The sequence below is a fragment of the Dysidea avara genome, chromosome 4, assembly GCF_963678975.1.
Source record: "Dysidea avara chromosome 4, odDysAvar1.4, whole genome shotgun sequence".
In the NCBI taxonomy this organism is placed as follows: domain Eukaryota; kingdom Metazoa; phylum Porifera; class Demospongiae; order Dictyoceratida; family Dysideidae; genus Dysidea; species Dysidea avara.
The window spans coordinates 26149510-26169965 of NC_089275.1; the positions used below are offsets into that span (position 1 = coordinate 26149510).

At 36.7% G+C, this 20456-nt stretch overlaps 1 protein-coding gene across 1 annotated transcript in view; it reads left to right on the forward strand.

Annotated features, from left to right (window-relative positions):
- Positions 1-14327, forward strand: part of LOC136254563 (adhesion G protein-coupled receptor L3-like) — a 32367-nt gene extending 18040 nt beyond the window's left edge. The window contains exons 10-25 of the mRNA XM_066047303.1: positions 2225-2383; positions 3005-3068; positions 3134-3239; positions 5795-5847; positions 5901-6012; positions 9295-9395; positions 9458-9569; positions 9618-9774; positions 9831-9897; positions 9955-10021; positions 10067-10164; positions 11995-12121; positions 12179-12220; positions 13301-13366; positions 13420-13462; positions 13982-14327. Of these exons, the coding sequence (XP_065903375.1) occupies positions 2225-2383; positions 3005-3068; positions 3134-3239; positions 5795-5847; positions 5901-6012; positions 9295-9395; positions 9458-9569; positions 9618-9774; positions 9831-9897; positions 9955-10021; positions 10067-10164; positions 11995-12121; positions 12179-12220; positions 13301-13366; positions 13420-13462; positions 13982-14109 (1502 nt within the window). The 3' untranslated portion in view covers positions 14110-14327. The remainder of the gene's footprint in view (positions 1-2224; positions 2384-3004; positions 3069-3133; positions 3240-5794; positions 5848-5900; positions 6013-9294; positions 9396-9457; positions 9570-9617; positions 9775-9830; positions 9898-9954; positions 10022-10066; positions 10165-11994; positions 12122-12178; positions 12221-13300; positions 13367-13419; positions 13463-13981) is intronic.
- Positions 14328-20456: the final 6129 nt, after the last annotated feature.

The following is a 20456-nucleotide window of genomic DNA, read 5'->3' on the forward strand; positions in this document are numbered from 1 at the left end:
TATATGTATATATGTAGTAGTTGTAACATGGGCACGAGTGATTTGCCTGAAATATACACACGAGCACGAGGGCGCAGTCCGAGTGCGAGTGTGTATATTTCAGGCAAATCATAAGTGCCCATATTACAACTAATATATTCCACTTGGGTGAATCACCTGCAAGTGTACATGGAAACTGCTGGAACGCTTTGCGAGTGTATTTATATGGCACCATGTGACTTTCAATTGTGGATAACGTCGTAAGAGCAACGACAAGGCACTGCTGAGAGGCCGAACGTAAGTGTATCGTCACGAGCATGCAGATCGCTTCGATTGTGGGTACGCAATTAAACACAGGAAGCCCAAATACGAGCTGAACAGCTCATAATGAAGCTTAAGTGCACTATAAAGTACTTACTATACTAGCCATGAATAAACTAAAGTAGTGAATATGTTTACAGCGCTATAATGGCCTAGCCAATTAAGCGCCACGCCCAGTCACTACGCGTGTGTGACATCGCGCCAGGTGTCGAAACGGCAATGTAAAGACGATTCAACTACACTAAAGTACTTACTGTACTAGCCATGAATAAACTAAAGTAGTGAATACTATTAACACTAATGGCCATATCAATTAAGCGCTATGCCCAGTGTCTGGGGGACATCCCCACGTGACTATTGAATGTAACATGTTTAATATAAACTAACCTGTGACCTTCTTCGTTCAGTAAAACAATGAACTATCTTCTTCCCCAAGTCCATGATCTATGCCTTGGCTCACTTTACAAAAACTAAAACCCACTATCGATCCTGTGAAGTGTCGCTATATTAAAGGAGAGGAGATCACACAGTTTCATCAAAGAAATCAAATGATTTCTGAGAATGCTTGGAATGCATTAATGAGAATAGGAGGTAGTATATACAAGTTATATCACTCCTAGGAGGGATATAACTTGTATATACTACCTCCTATTCTCGTTACTGCATTCCTGAGCACTGCTAGCGGTGCTATTATACCACTTATACACCTTCTCTTCCCTTTGAAGTGAGGTGTGAAAGTGGTATATATATATATATATATATATATATATATATATATGTATGTACTAGATAAAGCACTACCGCCAGTGCTATACGGGAAATGTAGTACGAAAAGAGTGGGCGAGAGACAAATATAGCATGAGGTGAAGCCGAGTGTTATATTTCACTCTTTGAGTGCTATATTTCCCGTATAGCACGAGCGAAAGGCAGTGCCTTATCTGGTATAGAGAACTGTCAACTTGAGGTACACACAAGACACACGAAACAATTAGAAACTCACGAAGGAGTATTATCATCGGTAGAATAGGCATTGTACCTGTGTTTAGCCTGCATTGCAATGTGCTGCGCCTTCATTAGTCATTTTGTGAGTCTAGTCCGTCTTCTCAATACGTAAAGTTTTTGATTGTGGTAAAATAATAAGCATATTTCCGTGATATTCCTAGGACTCGTTCGTTTATGTGAGCAAAACGTACTAAGAACGTTCACTGCTGCTGACCACAAGAAACCATCATCGAAATCTTCAAGTGTGTCTATAAATAAAATCCGGTGGTTTGGCTCTTACTGGTTGGGTTGACTGGTCAGCCAGCACAGTCAGGCTATCAGCCTACACTGGCTTGGTTGATTGGTTGTACTGACCAGAATGAGTGATTACTCACTCTAAGTAGGCTATCAGCCCACAAAAATAGACCTGGCAGTTCTATAACTACCTGATATAGAACTGTGGTCTATTAAAGTGTTCTATAACTGCCCAATATAGAACACTTGTGCCTTTATGGCGAATATAGAACACTTTTTTGCTTTGATGCTCCCACGCAAAGTTCTTTATATATGTGACTGGATTTGCGAAAAGGTACCTTTTTCACACACACAATTTGACCCATATTTTGAACTTTGCAGCTTCATAACTTTTTTGTCATTGCATATAATTGCCTGAAATTTTCCAACAGTGCAGCTAAAGTATCGGGCTTCATTTTGAAACTAAGAGCAGGTTAATCAGTATAAGGTGTTAAGTGTTACACAATTTTGTTTGCTGGGATATAAAATGTGTGGAAAAGGTACCTTTTCACAAATCCAGTCACACATATATATATATATATCACATAATCGCAAATCACTAATATATGTGTGTGTTGTGTTATATGTACATGTGGTACTTGTTAAAGTACGTACATAACATCTTTTATGGGTCGTGATTTTGTTTTAGTGGTTGCTGCACGAGTCCATACTAAAAAAGTGGTGGAGCAAATGAACAACAGCAAAATAGAGTTTCCTCCTCCAAATATATCTCAAGTGTTGTGTGGTGGAAGGATACCTTCAATGATTATACAAACTGAATCTGTGGTAAAGCAGATTAACATGGCAGGTGTGTGTTTAGACTATTGTAGCAACTAGCTGTATGTATGCTGCTATACATAGCACTGTAAATGTCAAATATTTTCATTGGTTTACAAACTCAAGCCAAAATCAGCTTATTTAGGACTGCGAATCGTGAAAATAGTGGATGTTTTAAGGTTTAAGAAGAAACAGTACACATAATTATATGTGGATGAACTGACCATCATGCAATCTAGGGTAATATATGTGAACTTTACAACGGTTTGAGTATGCAATGTGCTGGAAGCTATACCCAAGAAATACTCTATTAAAACAGTCATTCTGAACATACAGTAATTGATCTTCCTTTCAAAAGTGTCAAAGGGTAATCCACAAAGCAATATCATTTTTATCACAGAATGTCAGTTGCGATTTGCACTTTCTCACACAAAAATTATTGACCAAAAACCAGCCTCACAATACCTTCATAGTGCTTTGGCAGTATTGGTTAGATGCAGCCCAAAAGTGCCTTCATTGGAAGTCTAAAACACTTCCAATAGTGTTGTGTGTAGTTTTAGCCCACATACTTAGAACCTTAATAACCTGTTTTTCATGTACTAATGCTAAGTGGTCTCTTGAGAATTTTAAACATGTTTTATTTTTTGAATAGAAATGGGGAGTGCTCCTGTTGTTCACATTATAAGCAGGAATGCACACCTACCAACTATGGAGGGGTGAGTGGTTGTAACTTATGTATTCAAGTGGTAATGTAATAATGTGAATGCCTGTCATGATTTAGGACACGAGTTGAGAGTTGTATTATAACTGGACAGATATCACAAGATATGGAACCTAAGACAGATCTTGGTGATAATGAAGCAATAATCAGGTTTAACATTACAATGGTAAGCATTGATATATATGTGGTATATTATACTTTTTGTGCAGTACTTTACATAGTAGAATCAAAAGGTCAAACTGCACTTTACTATTCTAACAATAACAAGTGTGCAACGTGGAAAATTATTCATACACATTAAATAGGCTTATGTGTTGAAAATGGTTTTGAGCAAACTCCAGATTATACTTTCAAAATCAAGATGATATTTGACAGTTGACTGCTTAGTAGAGTATACATATCTGTACTTCCTATATGCTGCATTAGTATAAATGACTGCTCTATGTTTGTAAATAATCAACCAAGAAACAGTAAACATAATAATATTACATGTTCATTTGATAATGAAATGTTGTTATAATGTATAACATGTTCATATTGCACCGCCTTATTGGTGTGCACATAGCAAAAATAGCTTAAACATTATGCTAACATAATTCTTGCATGATGTCTGCTAGTGTATTATAGTCAAAATTATGTCAGCAGGCCTAATTGATGTTCTGGCAGGAGTGTAATGATACTTTCAGGGTTGAAACCATGTCATGTCAATTACATAGATCATACCCAGATTACTTACTACCTGAGTCCATGAGTCATTTGGGTTATTGCTCGGTTTCAACTAGAGGTGTACCGATATACCGATACATATCGCATCGGTGGCCGATATAGACATTTCTACTATATCGGTGGGAGCCGATATTGCTGCTAAAAACCGATACGATACACCGATATACAACTGAACTATCTTAAGGACATTGTCCAATGATCAAGCCATATTATAAACCCTATTATTTAGCTAAAAAGGGCGGGAAACAGTAGTTATCTTCCTTGTCTAAAAGCAGTACACTAAGTGAAGCCATCTAAGTGCATGGATAATTACTGTTTTGTTGTCACTAAGCTTACCCAGGGCCGCCCACAGGGGGGGGGGAAACTGGGGCATTTTGCCCCGGGCCCCAGCCTGAAAGGGGCCCCAGGAGGCCCCATGAAGGGCACCCTGAATACCTGTTTAAAAGATTGATATACTCTAATAGAGCAGTCAGCTCTAAATATTCTAATAGAGCAGTCACAGTATTCTTCAGAGGAGCAGTGTAGCAAGCTTACAGATAAGGAGATGTGGTTGGTGATGGGTAGTTATTGTCATTGTCAGCAGGTTGTGACCTTTTTTTTTTTTTTTGGTCTTCACCTTACAACTTGGGTGAAGGGCCCCACTTTAACTCTTTGCCCTGGGCCCCTTAATTTCTCTGGGCGGCCCTGAGCTTACCAATCATACAACAAACACTCATAGTGGTGGGCCTGGGGAAACAGCAAAAAGATGAACCAAGAGCACAGCATAAAACAACCAGCCATCTCTACAAGCCATTAAAATGCGGAGTAATCCGGTCTAATCTTGGCAGGGCATCTATTAAAATATTTGTGGGTGTCTTATAGTCTGAGCTGTCAATAGAGGCCACACCACCATGGGTAATCAAGCATAGCCAATAATCTTAGCTAAAATAAAGTTAAACATGGCATATGTGGTTCTTCAAATATAAAATTAATAGCTGCACTTAGTTATATCGGTATATCGTATCGGTATCGTATCGGTTTGAAAATGATTAATCCATATCGTATCGGTATCGGATCGGTATAGTTTTCTTATATCGGTACACCTCTAGTTTCAACCCTTGACATCCCCATTGCTTTACATTAAAACATGTAAAACGTGTTGTACCCTAGGTTATTACCAGCTCACTAACTAGAGTACTGTATATATGGTATTGTTTTATGAGTTACTTATACTCATTTCTATGCACTATATACCGTAGGGTGACTTATTTTTGAGGATATAAAATTTTGCGGATTCTCAAATTTTTGCTTTAAACAAAAAAATTTTTGGAAAAAATTTGGAGGTTACAGACAAACAGCAAAATATACAATGATCAATGCATGTAGTGCATGCCGACTACTTTCTCGAGATGTGTGATTGATTTTAGTAGCTACTCGTCGGTGATCCAAAGGCACCGCATTTACTAAGCTGCTAACTGAAATTATTATGATTATTATTATGATATAGTAATTTCAGTTAGCTACGCCTACGTTTGGACCCCTATAAGCAGTGTACCATCATAACGGAGTCCATAATGCACTGATCAGCAAGTGATTTTTAAAACTCGCTAATTAAAGGACATTAAACCATCCCGTTTTGGTTGGGATGAATACTCGAGAAAGAAATGGATGCCCTTCCCATTAGCTTATTAACAAAAAATCACATGAGATGATCGACGTTGCATTTGAGCAGTAGCTACCGTAGGTGATGGAAAAGGAATCTTGACCTTTCACATGAAAAGCATAGATTATCTACTAGGTAGGTAGATAATCTCTTCTCGAAGCATTTCCACAGTCATTTCACCACCACCTAACAAAAATTTCACCACATCATTTTCAACTGAGGTTTCAACAGAACAGAATTTCGTGGATATTTACAAATTATCTGTGAAATCCTCGAATTTTTTATCCTCAAAAATAATTCACCCTATGGTATCCAATAATTAATGAAATATGTATTTAACTTTCAATGTTTAGGAAGGAAACAGTTCTTCCTTTAATCCTCGCTGTGTTTTCTTCGACTTCTCCAGGTACTCAATTGTACATTAATTGTCTAACCATATATTATACACATAATTTCTAGTGGCAAGTTGTCAACTGATGGTATTAGACTAAGTGAAAACACTAATGATACATTTATTGAGTGTTACACTAATCACTTGACAAGTTTTGCTGTCCTTGTAGACACAACAGGAGTAAGTGATGTACAGTGTGTGTGAGAAGTTATAATGTTCAAGTATAGCTTGAGTGCGGAGAAGGATTCTATGTAAATCCTGAATTGTGTAGATCTTTAAGCACTTGCTTATAGTTTACAATTTAATTGGGACCATGTATGGGTCTGGGATTTTTAATACCAATTTCCTGCGTGCTTACAGGCATCAACCATTTTGCAGACTTCTAGTAATTAATAAAACAATAATAATTGTACAAATAGTGCACATGTAGAAAATGAAAGTGTGTGAATGCTTGTATCACCCAGAAGGTGAATCTGCAGACAATACCTGTTAAATGCCATAGCGCTAATTACTAAAAATTTATGTGGCAACTATTCAAACTTGACCATTACTCAATGCTCAAAAATATTGTTTATGGCACTACTCAATGCGGCTACTATTGAAGGAGCAGTGTTTAATCCAGTTAGCTACACAAGACAGGAAATTGCCTACATATTATGGTGAAGAATAGCATGCAATCACTGTACCTTGCATAAAGCTAACTTTAGACCAATTGGCAATGTGTAGTAACTATTAAGATGCATGAAAAGTGCTTACAATAATAATAGTTACTGAAGTGAAGGATGAAATTTGCCTTGAGAACATTTTTACAGTACACAGTAGTTATTTAGAATGACATGCAACATTCTCAGGTTCAAATGGTTATTATCAAACGGTACGGTCGTACCGTTTAAGTAGGAATCCATGTGAAATGTTCGCGTGCCGCCCAAAATTGCGCCTTTAAAAATCATCCTAGAGATATCTTACAAGACGAAAATCACCTTTACGGAATAGTACTAGTCCATATAATACATAAAACAGCATTAAATACAACAAAACGCTTACAGGTGGCCGGATACAGAATTTTAAAAATTGCCAAAACTTTGAATTTTAGACTGACTGCCTGACTGCTTGACTGCCTGACTGATCACAGTCGCAAGCCTAGAGGCCAAATGAAACAGTGCACGGCAACCATTTTACGCAACACTAGCAAACTCACCAGTGGGATGTGCCTTTTGGGGTTCCGACGAGTGTGTGCCCTCTGCGCCTTGTCTTTTCTTTTATCTTCAATCAGGCTGCTTGTCTTCTTCATCCAACGAAACCGTATTGAGGCGTTAATTTTCCGTATCAACACTTTCTTTAAGCAGCATAATAGACGCCACAAGATTATTTAAGGCGCTTAGACTACGCTACTATACAGAGGAATAGATTATATTCCTTACTGATATAATCTATGGCGGAGGGTACTCTATGGAGGTACTGGTACTAGCTAGATAGCTTCACGATGGGTCACAAGACCACGCCCATTCTTCATTCTACGCATTATCGATCTACTGATTGAAACCACAATGACACACCCCTTTTGCGCTAGCTGTATTTCAGTGACTACACACCTTCAATTTGGAAGGCTGACTCGACATACTCTATAATCGATTGAAACCATGCCACTTTTTGGGCAAGCACACATCTTGCAGGCTGCCTCGAGATACTGTAACATAGCGGTCACCCTAATAGAACAGTCACATGTTTATAGCTAGCTGTATGCTTTAACAAAAAAAACTAAACAAACTAGTATATTAAAATTATAAATTTAAAAATAAAGTAGGAATCCAAGCAATAAAAAGTAGCGAAACAAGAGAAGAACGATGGTAGCCATTACAGCATAGCTCGGTGGGAAATTCCTACTTCGGCATTGAACACAAAATAATGGCTATATCATGCCAAAGTAGGGATTTCCCACCGAGCTATGCTGTAATGGCTACCATCGTTCTTCTCTTGTTTCGCTACTTTTTATTGCTTGGATTCCTACTTTATTTTTAAATTTATAATTTTAATATACTAGTTTTCTTCAAACATTGCTTCAGTATATGTGACCGAATTTTGGAAAACCATTGATATACGCACAATAGTACTTTTGTAATAAAACGCATTATAACTATTAATAGAGGCCAGCATGAATTGTCCATGTCTACATTTTACAAGTGAAATACATGTAGGATTATAGATGCCTGCATACATAATTGCTAAACTTAAAGTTGGCATGGTCTAGCATATAACCCAATAGTCCTGTGCTGTGGTACCTGAGTACCTGGGGGTTAATAAGTTACATAGACCCCAGTATTTCAAAGCCTATTAGGGGTGTATAATTCCTAGAGTAGGGACCATAGCGCAACAATAAAAAGTACTGAAATAAACTGGAGTAGGGAATGATATTAAATCACAGTAAAACAATAAGAAGTGTTATATCCCTACTGTGCTCAAGATACCATAATGGAAATACACAGTATCCATTGTGCTTCATTGTCAGCTATGTTCAACCCGTTACACAGCATTTTGAATCAACGACTGTTCAAAAAGCACCTCTTCAATCTACACATATTGAAAGAAATGGTGCCGCGCTCCCCAGCTATATCAATCATTGTCTACAAAGTGAAGCATCCATTACACTTCGTTGTTGGCTGTGTCAACCCATTACACAGCAGTATGAATCAAGAACTGTTCGAAAAGCACCTCTGCAATCAAAACAGCTATTATTAAAATTACAGACAATTTCCATTATGAAGGGAAGCCATCACATGCTACCACCAAATTGACACTTTTGCTATCAACAAAGATGAATGGGACACAAAGGAGGACACTGGTAAGTCCATGAAGAATGCATTGTATGTAAAGGCACTTCTCAGGCTGAAGCGACATCAAACAGTGAAAAAATCAAGCCCGTAGCCTTAGCCATTATCAAGTTACACTTGTCTGAAGGCATCAGTCAGTCAGGCAGTCAGTCTGTCAGTAGAAAATTCCATTAAATAAATTATTAAAATTCTGTATCAACTTGTTGAAAGCATTTTGAATCGATCTGAAAACTTGTTTGGGCTTAGTTTTACCAAACCAATACTGTCGTTAGGGGAATTAAGGCTGGTTTTTGAGTGATGTTATTTTGTGGGCCATGCCTACTCCTTTGTGGTCCCTACTATACAGTACTATTGTACCGTATGATGCAATGGCTTTCAGGGATAAGAAGGTGAGAATAAAACACATGCAATGGCTTTCAGGGATAAGAAAGCACAAGTTTACTCTCCCTTTAATTATGACTATATTTAATGCATGGCCAGTATTGTTGTCACATCATCGACTTGTTTAGTATTTCATCAGAGGTAGGGATCCATAGGTGGATCAACCAGATCCTCCAGGGCAGTAGTTCTAGGAGGACCCAACTTATACAATTTACTGTATAGTACTTGTATGTTGTATATTCACATTCTTTAGGATAGCCCTAAATCTCAAGCACTGCAAATAGTTAGCTACATTGGATGTGGAATATCTATTGTGTGTCTACTGATTGCAGTCTTTTTGTTGATTGTTTTAAGGTAACCATTTTTTTTCAGTCATGTGTCAGATTCACTGCTCATACCACATACTGTACATGAAGACGTAAAGTGTTTCGTCTAATACAACACTTCGTCCACCTCAACCTCTGTATTGCTCTACTGTTGGGACTGATAACATTTGTTAGTGGTATTGAAACTGCTAGTGAATACAGGGTAAGACTATGCATATGCGACCAATATATTTATGTTTTGTTTTTATAGACTAGTTGTCTCATTGTGGCTATCTTACTTCACTACTTCTTCATGGCTGCATTCAGCTGGATGCTTTGTGAAGGAATCCTACTGTTTATCATGCTTAAATTTGTATTCTATCGGGGATTTTTTAAAAGGAAAATATTTTTTCTTTTAGTAGGTTGGGGTGAGTTGTTTGCATGTTTACATATTACAATAGCTGATTGTTTGCTTATGATATAGGACTACCCATTCCCATTGTAACTGTGTCAGCTGCTGTTTCTCATGAGCAATATGGTGACGATGATATGTCAGTAAATTTTAATTTGCATAAAAAACTTTATCTAACTTATCTTTATGTACATAGATGTTGGATATCTGAAGAGAATAGTGCCATCTGGGCCTTTGTTGGTCCCATGTTATTGATCATAGTGGTAACCTTAGAGTATGTTTAATCTAAATTACACACTTAATTCCAGATTAATTGCTTCTTCTTGATTGTAACTATACATGAAGTTTTTAAAAGCAATCATGGAAATGCAACAACTGAAAAGGTCACTGCTTTAGGTACCGCAAAGTAAGAACTGTTCTTCATTAACTGTATGTTGTTGATTGACTGAACTGGAGCAATGACACATACCAGAGTATGGAATAGATGGCCGAGATCCTGTGTAGCAGGGATTCAGAAATATGTTACTAAAACTTTGTTGAATGCAGAAAAAATCCCAGACCAGGTGGTGATTTGATCCACAGAAAGGCAAATGCCTGCAAAGCCACATAGCCTGAGATCCAGGATTTCCTCTGTATTCAACCTATACAGTGGCTTGTTTTACCAACTAAGAGTTCTGAACCTTCCTTTCATTGGAGCATGAGGGGTTTTCCTGGTGCAGCTATATTATAGTATGTACAGGTATATACACAAAATCCTTATCAGGCAAATCTCAAGTACCCTTGTAATGTATCTGTACACATATTTTGTGGGTGACAATCCTCAAGCACATACAAGTACACCTGCTACGTAGATTCATTTTAAATAATTTGTTTATGGATTGGCAGCAGATAATGTTCAAGCTATGTTATTTATATAAATGGACAAGTCCTGGGGATACTCTTATACCATACAGTAAAGACAATTCACAAGTGTTTTAAGGCTGTTGCACCCTTTAAGGACTATAATACAGAGTTTACTAAATGACTTAGAGGGATCCTTATTTAAAAACATGATTGAATACTCTGTAGCAATACTTCTCACCTTATACCACTGCTTCCCAACTCACAGAATAGCAAGGATAGTTAGGGATTACTGTATGTGTGCATTAATAAATTCTTTTAATCTATGTTTGACTGAACTTTTATTAAAAGAAACAGGTGGTACCATTGCTATATCAGAGCAGCTTGCTTTAATGAAAGTGACTTGCTCTTTTGAAATTCTACCACTTTCCCATGATACAGTACATTGTACCACACAAAAACAATCAAACTGTGAAAAAATGGTGTGGCCTTAAAAAGCCTGGGTGGAAAAAGTTGTAAAATCAAAGGTGGCGGCCAAGAAATGGCTGCAATGATGTTAATACTAATATATTTTAACAATGCACACAACCAGTATTAAAAATTTTTAGCGTTAACATCATTGCAGTCATTTCTTGGTCACCCAGGCTTTTAAGGCCGCACCATTTTTTCACAGCTTGGCTACTCTTATTGGTGCACCACACATTGCCACATTTTAAATTAGAAAATTAGAGAGGTGCTGGATTAGAGTGGTTCTCTGATATGTGAACAATCCAAATTGCACATGAGAAGTTTTGAGATAAAACGGTTTTAAAGAATTCAAGCTAATATAAATTACCAAAAATATTGAGCATATGTATGAATCTTACACAAGAGACATCAATAATATTTATTACGTTTCAGACCACCTCCAGTATTTGTAGCTGCTTGTAGAGTTTCCTACCAAATAAGATAGAAAATCTGAGTAGTTGAATGAGTGAAGTAGTATTACAAGTGCTCACAAAGTGGTGGGATGGAAGGGTGGGCAAGAGATAGACTTCAAAATGAAGTTTGACATGACATCACAGGGCTTGGCTATGCTGGCTTCTTATTAGCCTATGTACAGCAAAATCAACACAGAAAATATTTGGCCAACTATACCAGGCCATGTCCACCAGTGCACCACCGATTCTTGTCCAGCCAGGTCCTTATTTGAGCTCACCACTCCACCCAGAAAAGACATCGCTTAAAATTAGCCTCACGTTTGAGTATTGCTGAGGTAAAAACCAATAGTATGGTAGAGTAGCTATCCACTGGTGGTGTTAGTTTGATTTTGCCTGATGTGCCATTTGGATCGGTTTTGCAAAATCTGATCATGTATGTTTATTACTGATCCATTGTGTATATTAAATTTTTACAGGTCATTACTGAGAGCAGCTATAATTGTCATACCCCTACTTGGTGTCACATGGGTAATTGGAATTTTTTCCATAAACAGAAATACAATAGTACTTGCTTGGATATTTACAGTACTTAATTCACTACAGGTACTTTAGTAGCTTGCTCGATCAGTTGCTTGGTATTCACTTGGTGTATTACTGTAGGGTGCGTTCATCTTGATTCTCTATGTAATCAAAAATGAGAAGGTATGATATGTCAGTCAGTATGGTAATAGGATCAATAAGTTTCTATTGAGACAAATACAGTAGTGACTGACTGTCAATAAGTGCCCATCAAGACACATGTTGCCCATGAAGCTGGTACACCACACCAGTGTGTTGTTAACAGAATTAAAATAAGATTTTCACACATACATAGCTCTGTGTTCCTCAAACCTCCTTTATCCAAACGTAACAATATTTACAATGAAGTGCCTGCCAGATAGGTTTTACCATACTTTACAAAAAGAATCATAAAATACGATCTGGTCATACTGAAATTTGGAAATTAGATCTAAAGGCAAAGTTTAGTACCAATTTTCATGAGAATCAGGTAAGTTATGACCCACTGTTTACATAAATGCAGGAAAGTTTTCTGTCATACCTACAGGGTAAATCACTGAAAGGAAAGAGTTGAAAATCAGTCTGCAGATGAAATAAACATTGGAATGAAACCTTTTTGTGGTTTGAATGTGTTGGGATAATAGCCAGAGAGTTACGATGTAAAAACCAAACGTGTAACAGGCGTGTGATCAAGTTTTGTAAAGTAAAACAGAAAACAAAAAAACAATGTGTTGTTATGCCTAGTACTACTAGGCAAGCTTAAAGGAATAAGCTGACAATCAGTGTGTAGCTATTAGCTGTAAAAGAGCCTTACAGTGGTTCAAAAGAAATTAATGTAGAAAATGTGCGATTCAGATACTCTATTAGTACAGTCACACTATTAGAGAGAGATTGGTTTATAGAACATAAAACATTATAGTTAGTTATGCAATCACTGTTAAAAGCACACAGATTCTCTTCTTGTTGCTCCTGTATAGAAAAGAAGAAAGATGCAAGCCCCAAATCTAATTGCAGGCTGGCTTTGGAGCTTGCAAATACAAAACAAAGGATGTATATTGTATATCTGGTTTTTGCCTTCTATGGGTCCCTATAGTGGAACAACAATTCCAGTATACATAATAATACTGTAGCTAAACTTTGAAGCTTGCTTTGTACCCTGAAGTCTTTGTATCATTATGTACTGTGTAATGTAGCCATATATATTTTGGTATTATATATTTTCAGTTTTTAAAGATGTTGAAAGCTTGTGGGAAGCGGGTGACTGAAGATGTTTATACTAATTCTGTACCTGTGAGTAACTTGTGATGGTAGTGATGATGTTTTCATGTTGTATGTGTGTTCAGAGTAAAACAGCTAATACAAACATCAAGAAGAAAGGATTTTTAGGTAAGAAATTTTGAATGATGAATACATTAATTTGTTAATACCATACCTGTTTCACTGCCCATACAAAAGTGTCAATAGTAGCAGTGAAATTTATCCCGTATTTCACTGGTAGCAGTGAAAAAGTTGTAATTGCAATTTCATTGGCTAGAATTTTTATGTTAACAATGTAGCGGCAATTAGTGTTGACACATGTTTAGTACATAGTGACAGATTGCGTACATGGCAACACTAGTGCACAGCATGCATATATGCAGCGAGTATGGTATTAACTGGGAATAGCATGGGTAACAGTGAAATTCGCCTTGTGAAATTTATCCCCATTTCCAATACAACACTCGTGGTATTTAGCCCAAATTTCACTGCTACCCATGCTATTACTAGTACAAATTGTGCAAAGCTTTGTCGCTGTGGTTGTAAACAAGTGATTTAGTTGGTTAAAAGATTTCTCTGCCATTCGACATATCTACACATTCATTGTGTCTGTTATGACTATTAATTAGCTACTGTATCCCCCTTTAGGAAAGATAACTACAAATCGTCTGAGTATGAGAAAACAATCAGAAGGCACTACTACCCTTGATCTCATTGTAACAAACCAATCACAATGTTCTATGTCTATCCCTGATTTGGATGGAACTAATCTTTGAAACAAACCCACATCTCTACTGTAACATACATTAGCAATTTTTACTAACCCAACTGCTATACGGAAATGCTATTTATTATTAACATTGTGCAATAACACAGACTCTGCACAGTTTTAGCTACTTATAATATTGAGGCTGCACCATTGTTAGTGTGTATCTATAAAGCTGTATTTTGGATGATAGTACTATCATAGTGGCATGATAAAAATTAATTTAGAAATCCCTCACACCACTGTTACAATGTAATAATACATCTGAAATATGTAATAATAGGAAATATCTAATAATAAATGAATTCAAGGATTTAAAAGAGTACCAGTCAGTTTCTTAGTCTAAAAGGTGCGTCTTTAGATTCATGCATTTGTGACTGGCTTTATGAAAGCCAGTCCAACTATTTGTCTTTAAACACAATTTACCACTGTAAAATACACGGAAGCCTGTGTATGGTTGGGATTAAGATTAGGACCCACAGTTGATAATGTTCAATATCATCGCACGTGTGCACATTGATCACGTAGTTGCTACTGACAGGTGCTACTTGAGCTTAATCCTGAATCCTGTCTCAGATGTTGAATCCGCCTTAAGCGTGCCAAAACACTCACTCACCCTCCCCTTGTTTTTATCCTAACATCGATTTAACTAAGGTAATCATTTATGCTCATGCACTTTGTATAAATTAACACACTTGGCAACCCAGGACATGGGAACAGTCAGGCTGCTTGATATGTCTTAAAACTTAAGCTAGAGAGGTGCAGCAGATGCAGGCCTAGGTGCACTTAGCACTAGTGCCATCCAGCAATGACCTGGGCTGCCGCTGCCCAGTGCCCAATTTAACCCCAAAAATAATCGTACAGTACTAGTGTATCCCATGTAGTGGGAGTGCAAGCTGATGTAGGATGTTAATAAATCATAATTTACCAACTTGAAACTACTATAATTACTGACAAAATAATGTTTTATGTTCAATCTGACTTTAATAGACCACACAACAATCACCACTTTGCAATCGCTACATAAAAAGGTCAACTGTAATTACTGTAATTGTAATTTATGTACATGATATTTATATTGAGTTTGTACATTATTGATAAACAATAATATGAAAAAGTGAACAGTAAAAGTCAGACCTAGACTTTTAGAAAGGCTATTATACACTGTATATATGTACATAAGACTGGTGTTAGCCATTCACCTAGCCACAATACTAATTAATAGGGTAACAGTCTTTGAGTATTAATACTTTTACAAAGAGTTCCACTGTATAGTTAATATCGTAAAGTTGCATCAATACTTGTGATTGGACCGTAACAATCCCATGCCACATGTACATATGTGACTGGATTTGACAAAACCAGGCTTCCACACACATCCACTTTAACCACTTTGTAACTGGATCACTCAGTATGCTATTGACCTACAATTTTCACAAAAATATTAATTCTTTCAATGTATGCATTATGCAATAACAGGTCAAACTTTGAAAGTGATAGCTTGCTCCTATGTTGAGTTATAGTCCTTCAAAGTTGCAAATCTTAATGTGTGTGGAAGCCTGGTTTTGTCAAATCCGGTGACATATATACATGTACACACTTAAATTTTACAGTAGAACACATGCAATATATAATGCAAATGGCATGGGTACATATTAAAATTTTGATTCTCTGTATTTGTGTACATGATAGTGGCTAGTAAAGTTATATGAAGATAGTGCATCATCACTTTACAAATCAATTTGTTAAGGTTTGTTACCACTTTAATTACGTATACAGTTTATAGTACTGTGACATGCACAATAGCTTCTAAACCTCTAGGTCTGAAACTTTGGTATGATTGACTATTTCTTTAGTAATCTAGATCAATTAAAAGGAATTCAAATAATATACGAACATGTGGTCTTTATTGTTACTTAGCAAAGCCTGCCAGGAGCAGCACACTGCTCCTTCCATTATTTTAATTATATTGTTCTTAATTATATAAGATCAACATGTGCCAAAAACAGTAACATATAATCTCTGGAATTGGTATATAGTTATAGGGACCAGAGTTCCATTGATTGCCTGCTCTGGAATTGTACACAGAACATGCATGCTGAGCATGATTATAATTGTACATGTATGACACCAGAGTTGGTATAATGGTAAGCAGTGCCAGATAAGATATAAGTAACTTCTGGACAATCTTAATTGAAAAGTAAGGTTAGTTTAATGATTACTTGTTCTTCTAGTTCTGTTTTGGAGACTAGGCCATTTATAAGATAGGTTAACATGTCTGTAATACTATCATATTGTTGACTAGATTTACAACAAATCTGGCAGCTCAGCATATGGTATGCTGTATCATCTGTATGTAGTGTTGATTGTTGTTGTGTGATACGTCTCCCAGTTGGCCGAGCAGTATATTCTTGTTTGTGTAAGTCTTGATTCTTTGATTTGAATTGGAAGGAACATTTGGTCATGTTTAAATTCCAAAGAATTTCAGTAGTCAGTCATGCCACTGGCAATTAAATGTCAAACTGGATCCTTTCATTATATAGCTAGCTATATAGTAAATAAATTTGCAGTTGGTTAGCACTTATAGGTAGGTTTTGTCTAGATTAGTACCTACCTGAGGTATTTCATGGATGTTTAAATGCAATATGCGCAGAAGTATTCTCTTCTCCACACAGAATATGAAATATAAATTAAACATGTTCAGCACAACACAGTTATAGCTTAGTTGTCAGTGACATACTAAAACACAGTCAAATTATGTACATGCATGCATTCCAGGAAAAGAAGACACCAAAGACCAGAATGATCTGAATGCATGCAGCTAGCTGTAACTATACAAGGCATTGTCAGATGTAATTACTCAATGAAGGATATACTCCATTACTGAAGTGTCTATACCTACATATTTCTGAAGTGCAGGTGGCAATTGATTATGAAATTAAGAGACACTTGACTTTGCAGCACTAGCATTATACTGTACCTCAAACTGAAACCCTGCATTTTATAGTAATACACACTATATATACTTATAAGGAAAAGTGTAATCATCAACTTCACTATCCTGATATTTCAAATATGTATGATCTCATCTGAAAGTAAGTAAGTGAAAGTAGATATCAGCCCTAAAAACGTATGGCGTATTTAAAAAACATTCGTACCCAGGTCTGTGTGGTATTAAAATCTTCCCTCTCTAATGCGATTGCGAGATATAGAGCAAGAATCACTCTTCGAGACGCCATTCGATCGAGAAGCCATACAGATGATAATATAGAATTGTTTAAAATTCCATTGCTTTAGCTCACAGGACTAAAATGCATCAAGTTGTATCACACTAAACATTAAACATAACTATTGTTCACTGAAACTCGGGTTTTAGACTTCCTTCATTACGAGACAGTGAAGGGGGTGTGGCCCGCACCTCGTCACTTAAACTATTACTGTACGCCTTTCGTGTATACTTTCTATTATATTCTTCAGCTGTTTACCAGCTAAGAGTCGACATAACAAGGCTTGTAAGCTATTGGAACACACTGGTAAATTTCGAATTGAAAAGGGGTGTGTCCCTTCCGTACGCGATTGAAAAATAAAAAGCGGGATACTCCGTATACTCAGCACTTTAATTGGAGTCGACCACGTTTTGTCAAGCGTGTGTTTTACTCGTGTTGAGATTTCGCACCGCTTCGTTGCAGTAAACGGTCACACTAGTGGATTTATCTACTCGTCAAAGGAAAGTGGTATTGTTTACTGTATTGTTAACTGTATTGTTAACTAATTGTTTATTAAACTTATTTATGTAATTGTTTATTGCCAGTTGATATTACAATGGGTTTCTTTATTAAACAATCATGTACTGTTGAACGTATATTTAAGAAGTAGTCCATGTGCATGGACATGAAAAAAATCATGAAACTAGTGGGGCAAAAAAATTATTAATTTTCAACAAGTAGAATAGGGATCAAAGATTTGATTTTGAAAAAAACTGCGTAAACAAGAAGTAATAGGGATGATAATCCACAAAATTCTATGCATCATCAGTTCAAAGCAAGTTATTTGAATAGTGTACACTCAATTTGCGATTCCTATTTCAACTTGTGGTTAAATTTTGTTAAAATGTTGAAATAGGAATCGCAAATTGAGTGTACACTATTCAAATAACTTGCTTTGAACTGATGATGCATAGAATTTTGTGGATTATCATCCCTATTACTTCTTGTTTACGCAGTTTTTTTCAAAATCAAATCTTTGATCCCTATTCTACTTGTTGAAAATTAATAATTTTTTTGCCCCACTAGTAGTAATACACACTATATATACTTATAAGGAAAAGTGTAATCATCAACTTCACTATCCTAATATTTCAAATATGTATGATCTCATTTGAAAGTAAGTAAGTGAAAAAAAAAAATGAGACATACAGTTGAGGGTGGAAGTTGATTACTGGGGTAGCTATTTCATGTACATGGTTATGGTAAAATGTTATAGAAAACTTTATAAGTACCAGTACTACCGGGAATACTTTACATACTCCATACTACAGAACTCCTAATCGTAGGTACTGTTATACTATTGTACTATTAATACTTCTTATCTCGTAATTGGATTTTTGGTTAGCTATGTATTCTCATATGGTGGGGCTCACTAATTAAGGCTCTCCCAAATTATAACCAGATATATTATGTCTGCATGCAAACTGGGCCATGGATTATTTTGGGTTAAGTTTTGCATAAAGTCAAATGGGTTTACCTTTTCAGATCATCATACAATAGATTCACATTGACTGTTTGAATGTTTGGATGCATTGTATTATACGTTTATTTCCTTTTAGGGATAAAGGCTATCTACATGTAGACTGATTATAAACATTACATCACAACCAGTAACCCAACTAAGTGTTGTACTGGTCCATCTAAGTGCTATTTTTGTCTTGTTATCTTGATATTGTGACAGTATTTGTATGTCGTGCTTATGTGGTGTTTGATATAAATTTCATTTGTACAATATAATTAGACACTGCGCGTGCATAGCTATTTATGGGCTTACTGTGTTAATTTTGTTTCAGTGGTTTCAATTAACTATTAAATAGCAATCCGCATTAATTAGCTAATTACGTAACAGTCTGGTTACCTCACACACCGATTTCATTTCCGGGCAAATGATGTGTGACGTCTACTGATCATGAATCGCTTAATCACTTTCATATTTAGCGCTGGTCAGTATCGACAGAGCGCTGAAATTCAGTGTGAGCCACATGATATTGAAAGGTGGGTGTATTTAGTTGGTTGTAGTAGTCACTAATTTTGTGTGTATCGAGTTTGTACTGAGGTGTATACGAAGCTGGAGCGGCGTGATAACAGTTTACTAGAGAGTATATAACCAACTAGCTATACTTTCAGTCGGTGGAGGGAATCAAGGTACTCATTTCAGTATTGCGAAGGGAGCCTGCTTGAGCCGTTCGCCAAAAACTGACTGATTTAAGGAAATACACCTAGAGTCAAATTCATTTGAAGATTCTAGAACCTGCAGCTGACCCTTTAATATCAGCTAATCATGATCAATAGTTACATGCATCTAAGAATACTTGCTAGTATCAAATAGCTAGTTTTTATACAGCATTTTAAAGAAAAGGAAAGTCTTTGCCTTTCTTAAACTGTGGGTAGAGAAGCGCGGAACGCTGCTCAATCCTGTGACAAGGGGGTGTCATGTAGGTACGCGCTGTAGGTAGATCTGCGACCGCGGTCAAAGTCTCCGGCCGTTTTGACCTGTGACTAAGAGCCTTTTTCGACCTTTGACCGGTGACTTGGCGATGATATTTCTGCACTTTTCGATTGTGGGTTGGAAGCTTTTACCCTTGACCGTTGAATTCGCATGATTTTGGTGGCCTTGACCTTTGACTTAGACTTTGACCGCGGTCGCAGATCTACCTACAGTGAGTGCCTGTGTGTCACCACATGTGTGACGATGGAATTGTTAACTTGCTAGTAGCTGGCTAGGTAATAGCCAGTTACTTTGTAGTGTGCTACTGTGCCATAAATATATCAACTTTGCTTTTCTGTAAAGGCCGGTGGCAAATGAGAACCATCTCTAACAGTGATGAGAGTACCATATGTGGCTGCTGTTTCGTATACAGTACAGTATAGCTAAGAGATACCTTTTATTTTTAAGTAATGATTTATATACCTGTGGTATAATCATTTTTGAAAAAGAGTTTGCTAGTATCTTAGCAACCTCTAGTCAGTGTTACTGTTAGTGATTACCAAAGCAAACACACCCATCCTGTAGGATGCCACTGTGTACATTTATCAGGCATTGTGGTTTGTAATGTATTTGGCCCTGACAAATGCATTATAGTTATTATTG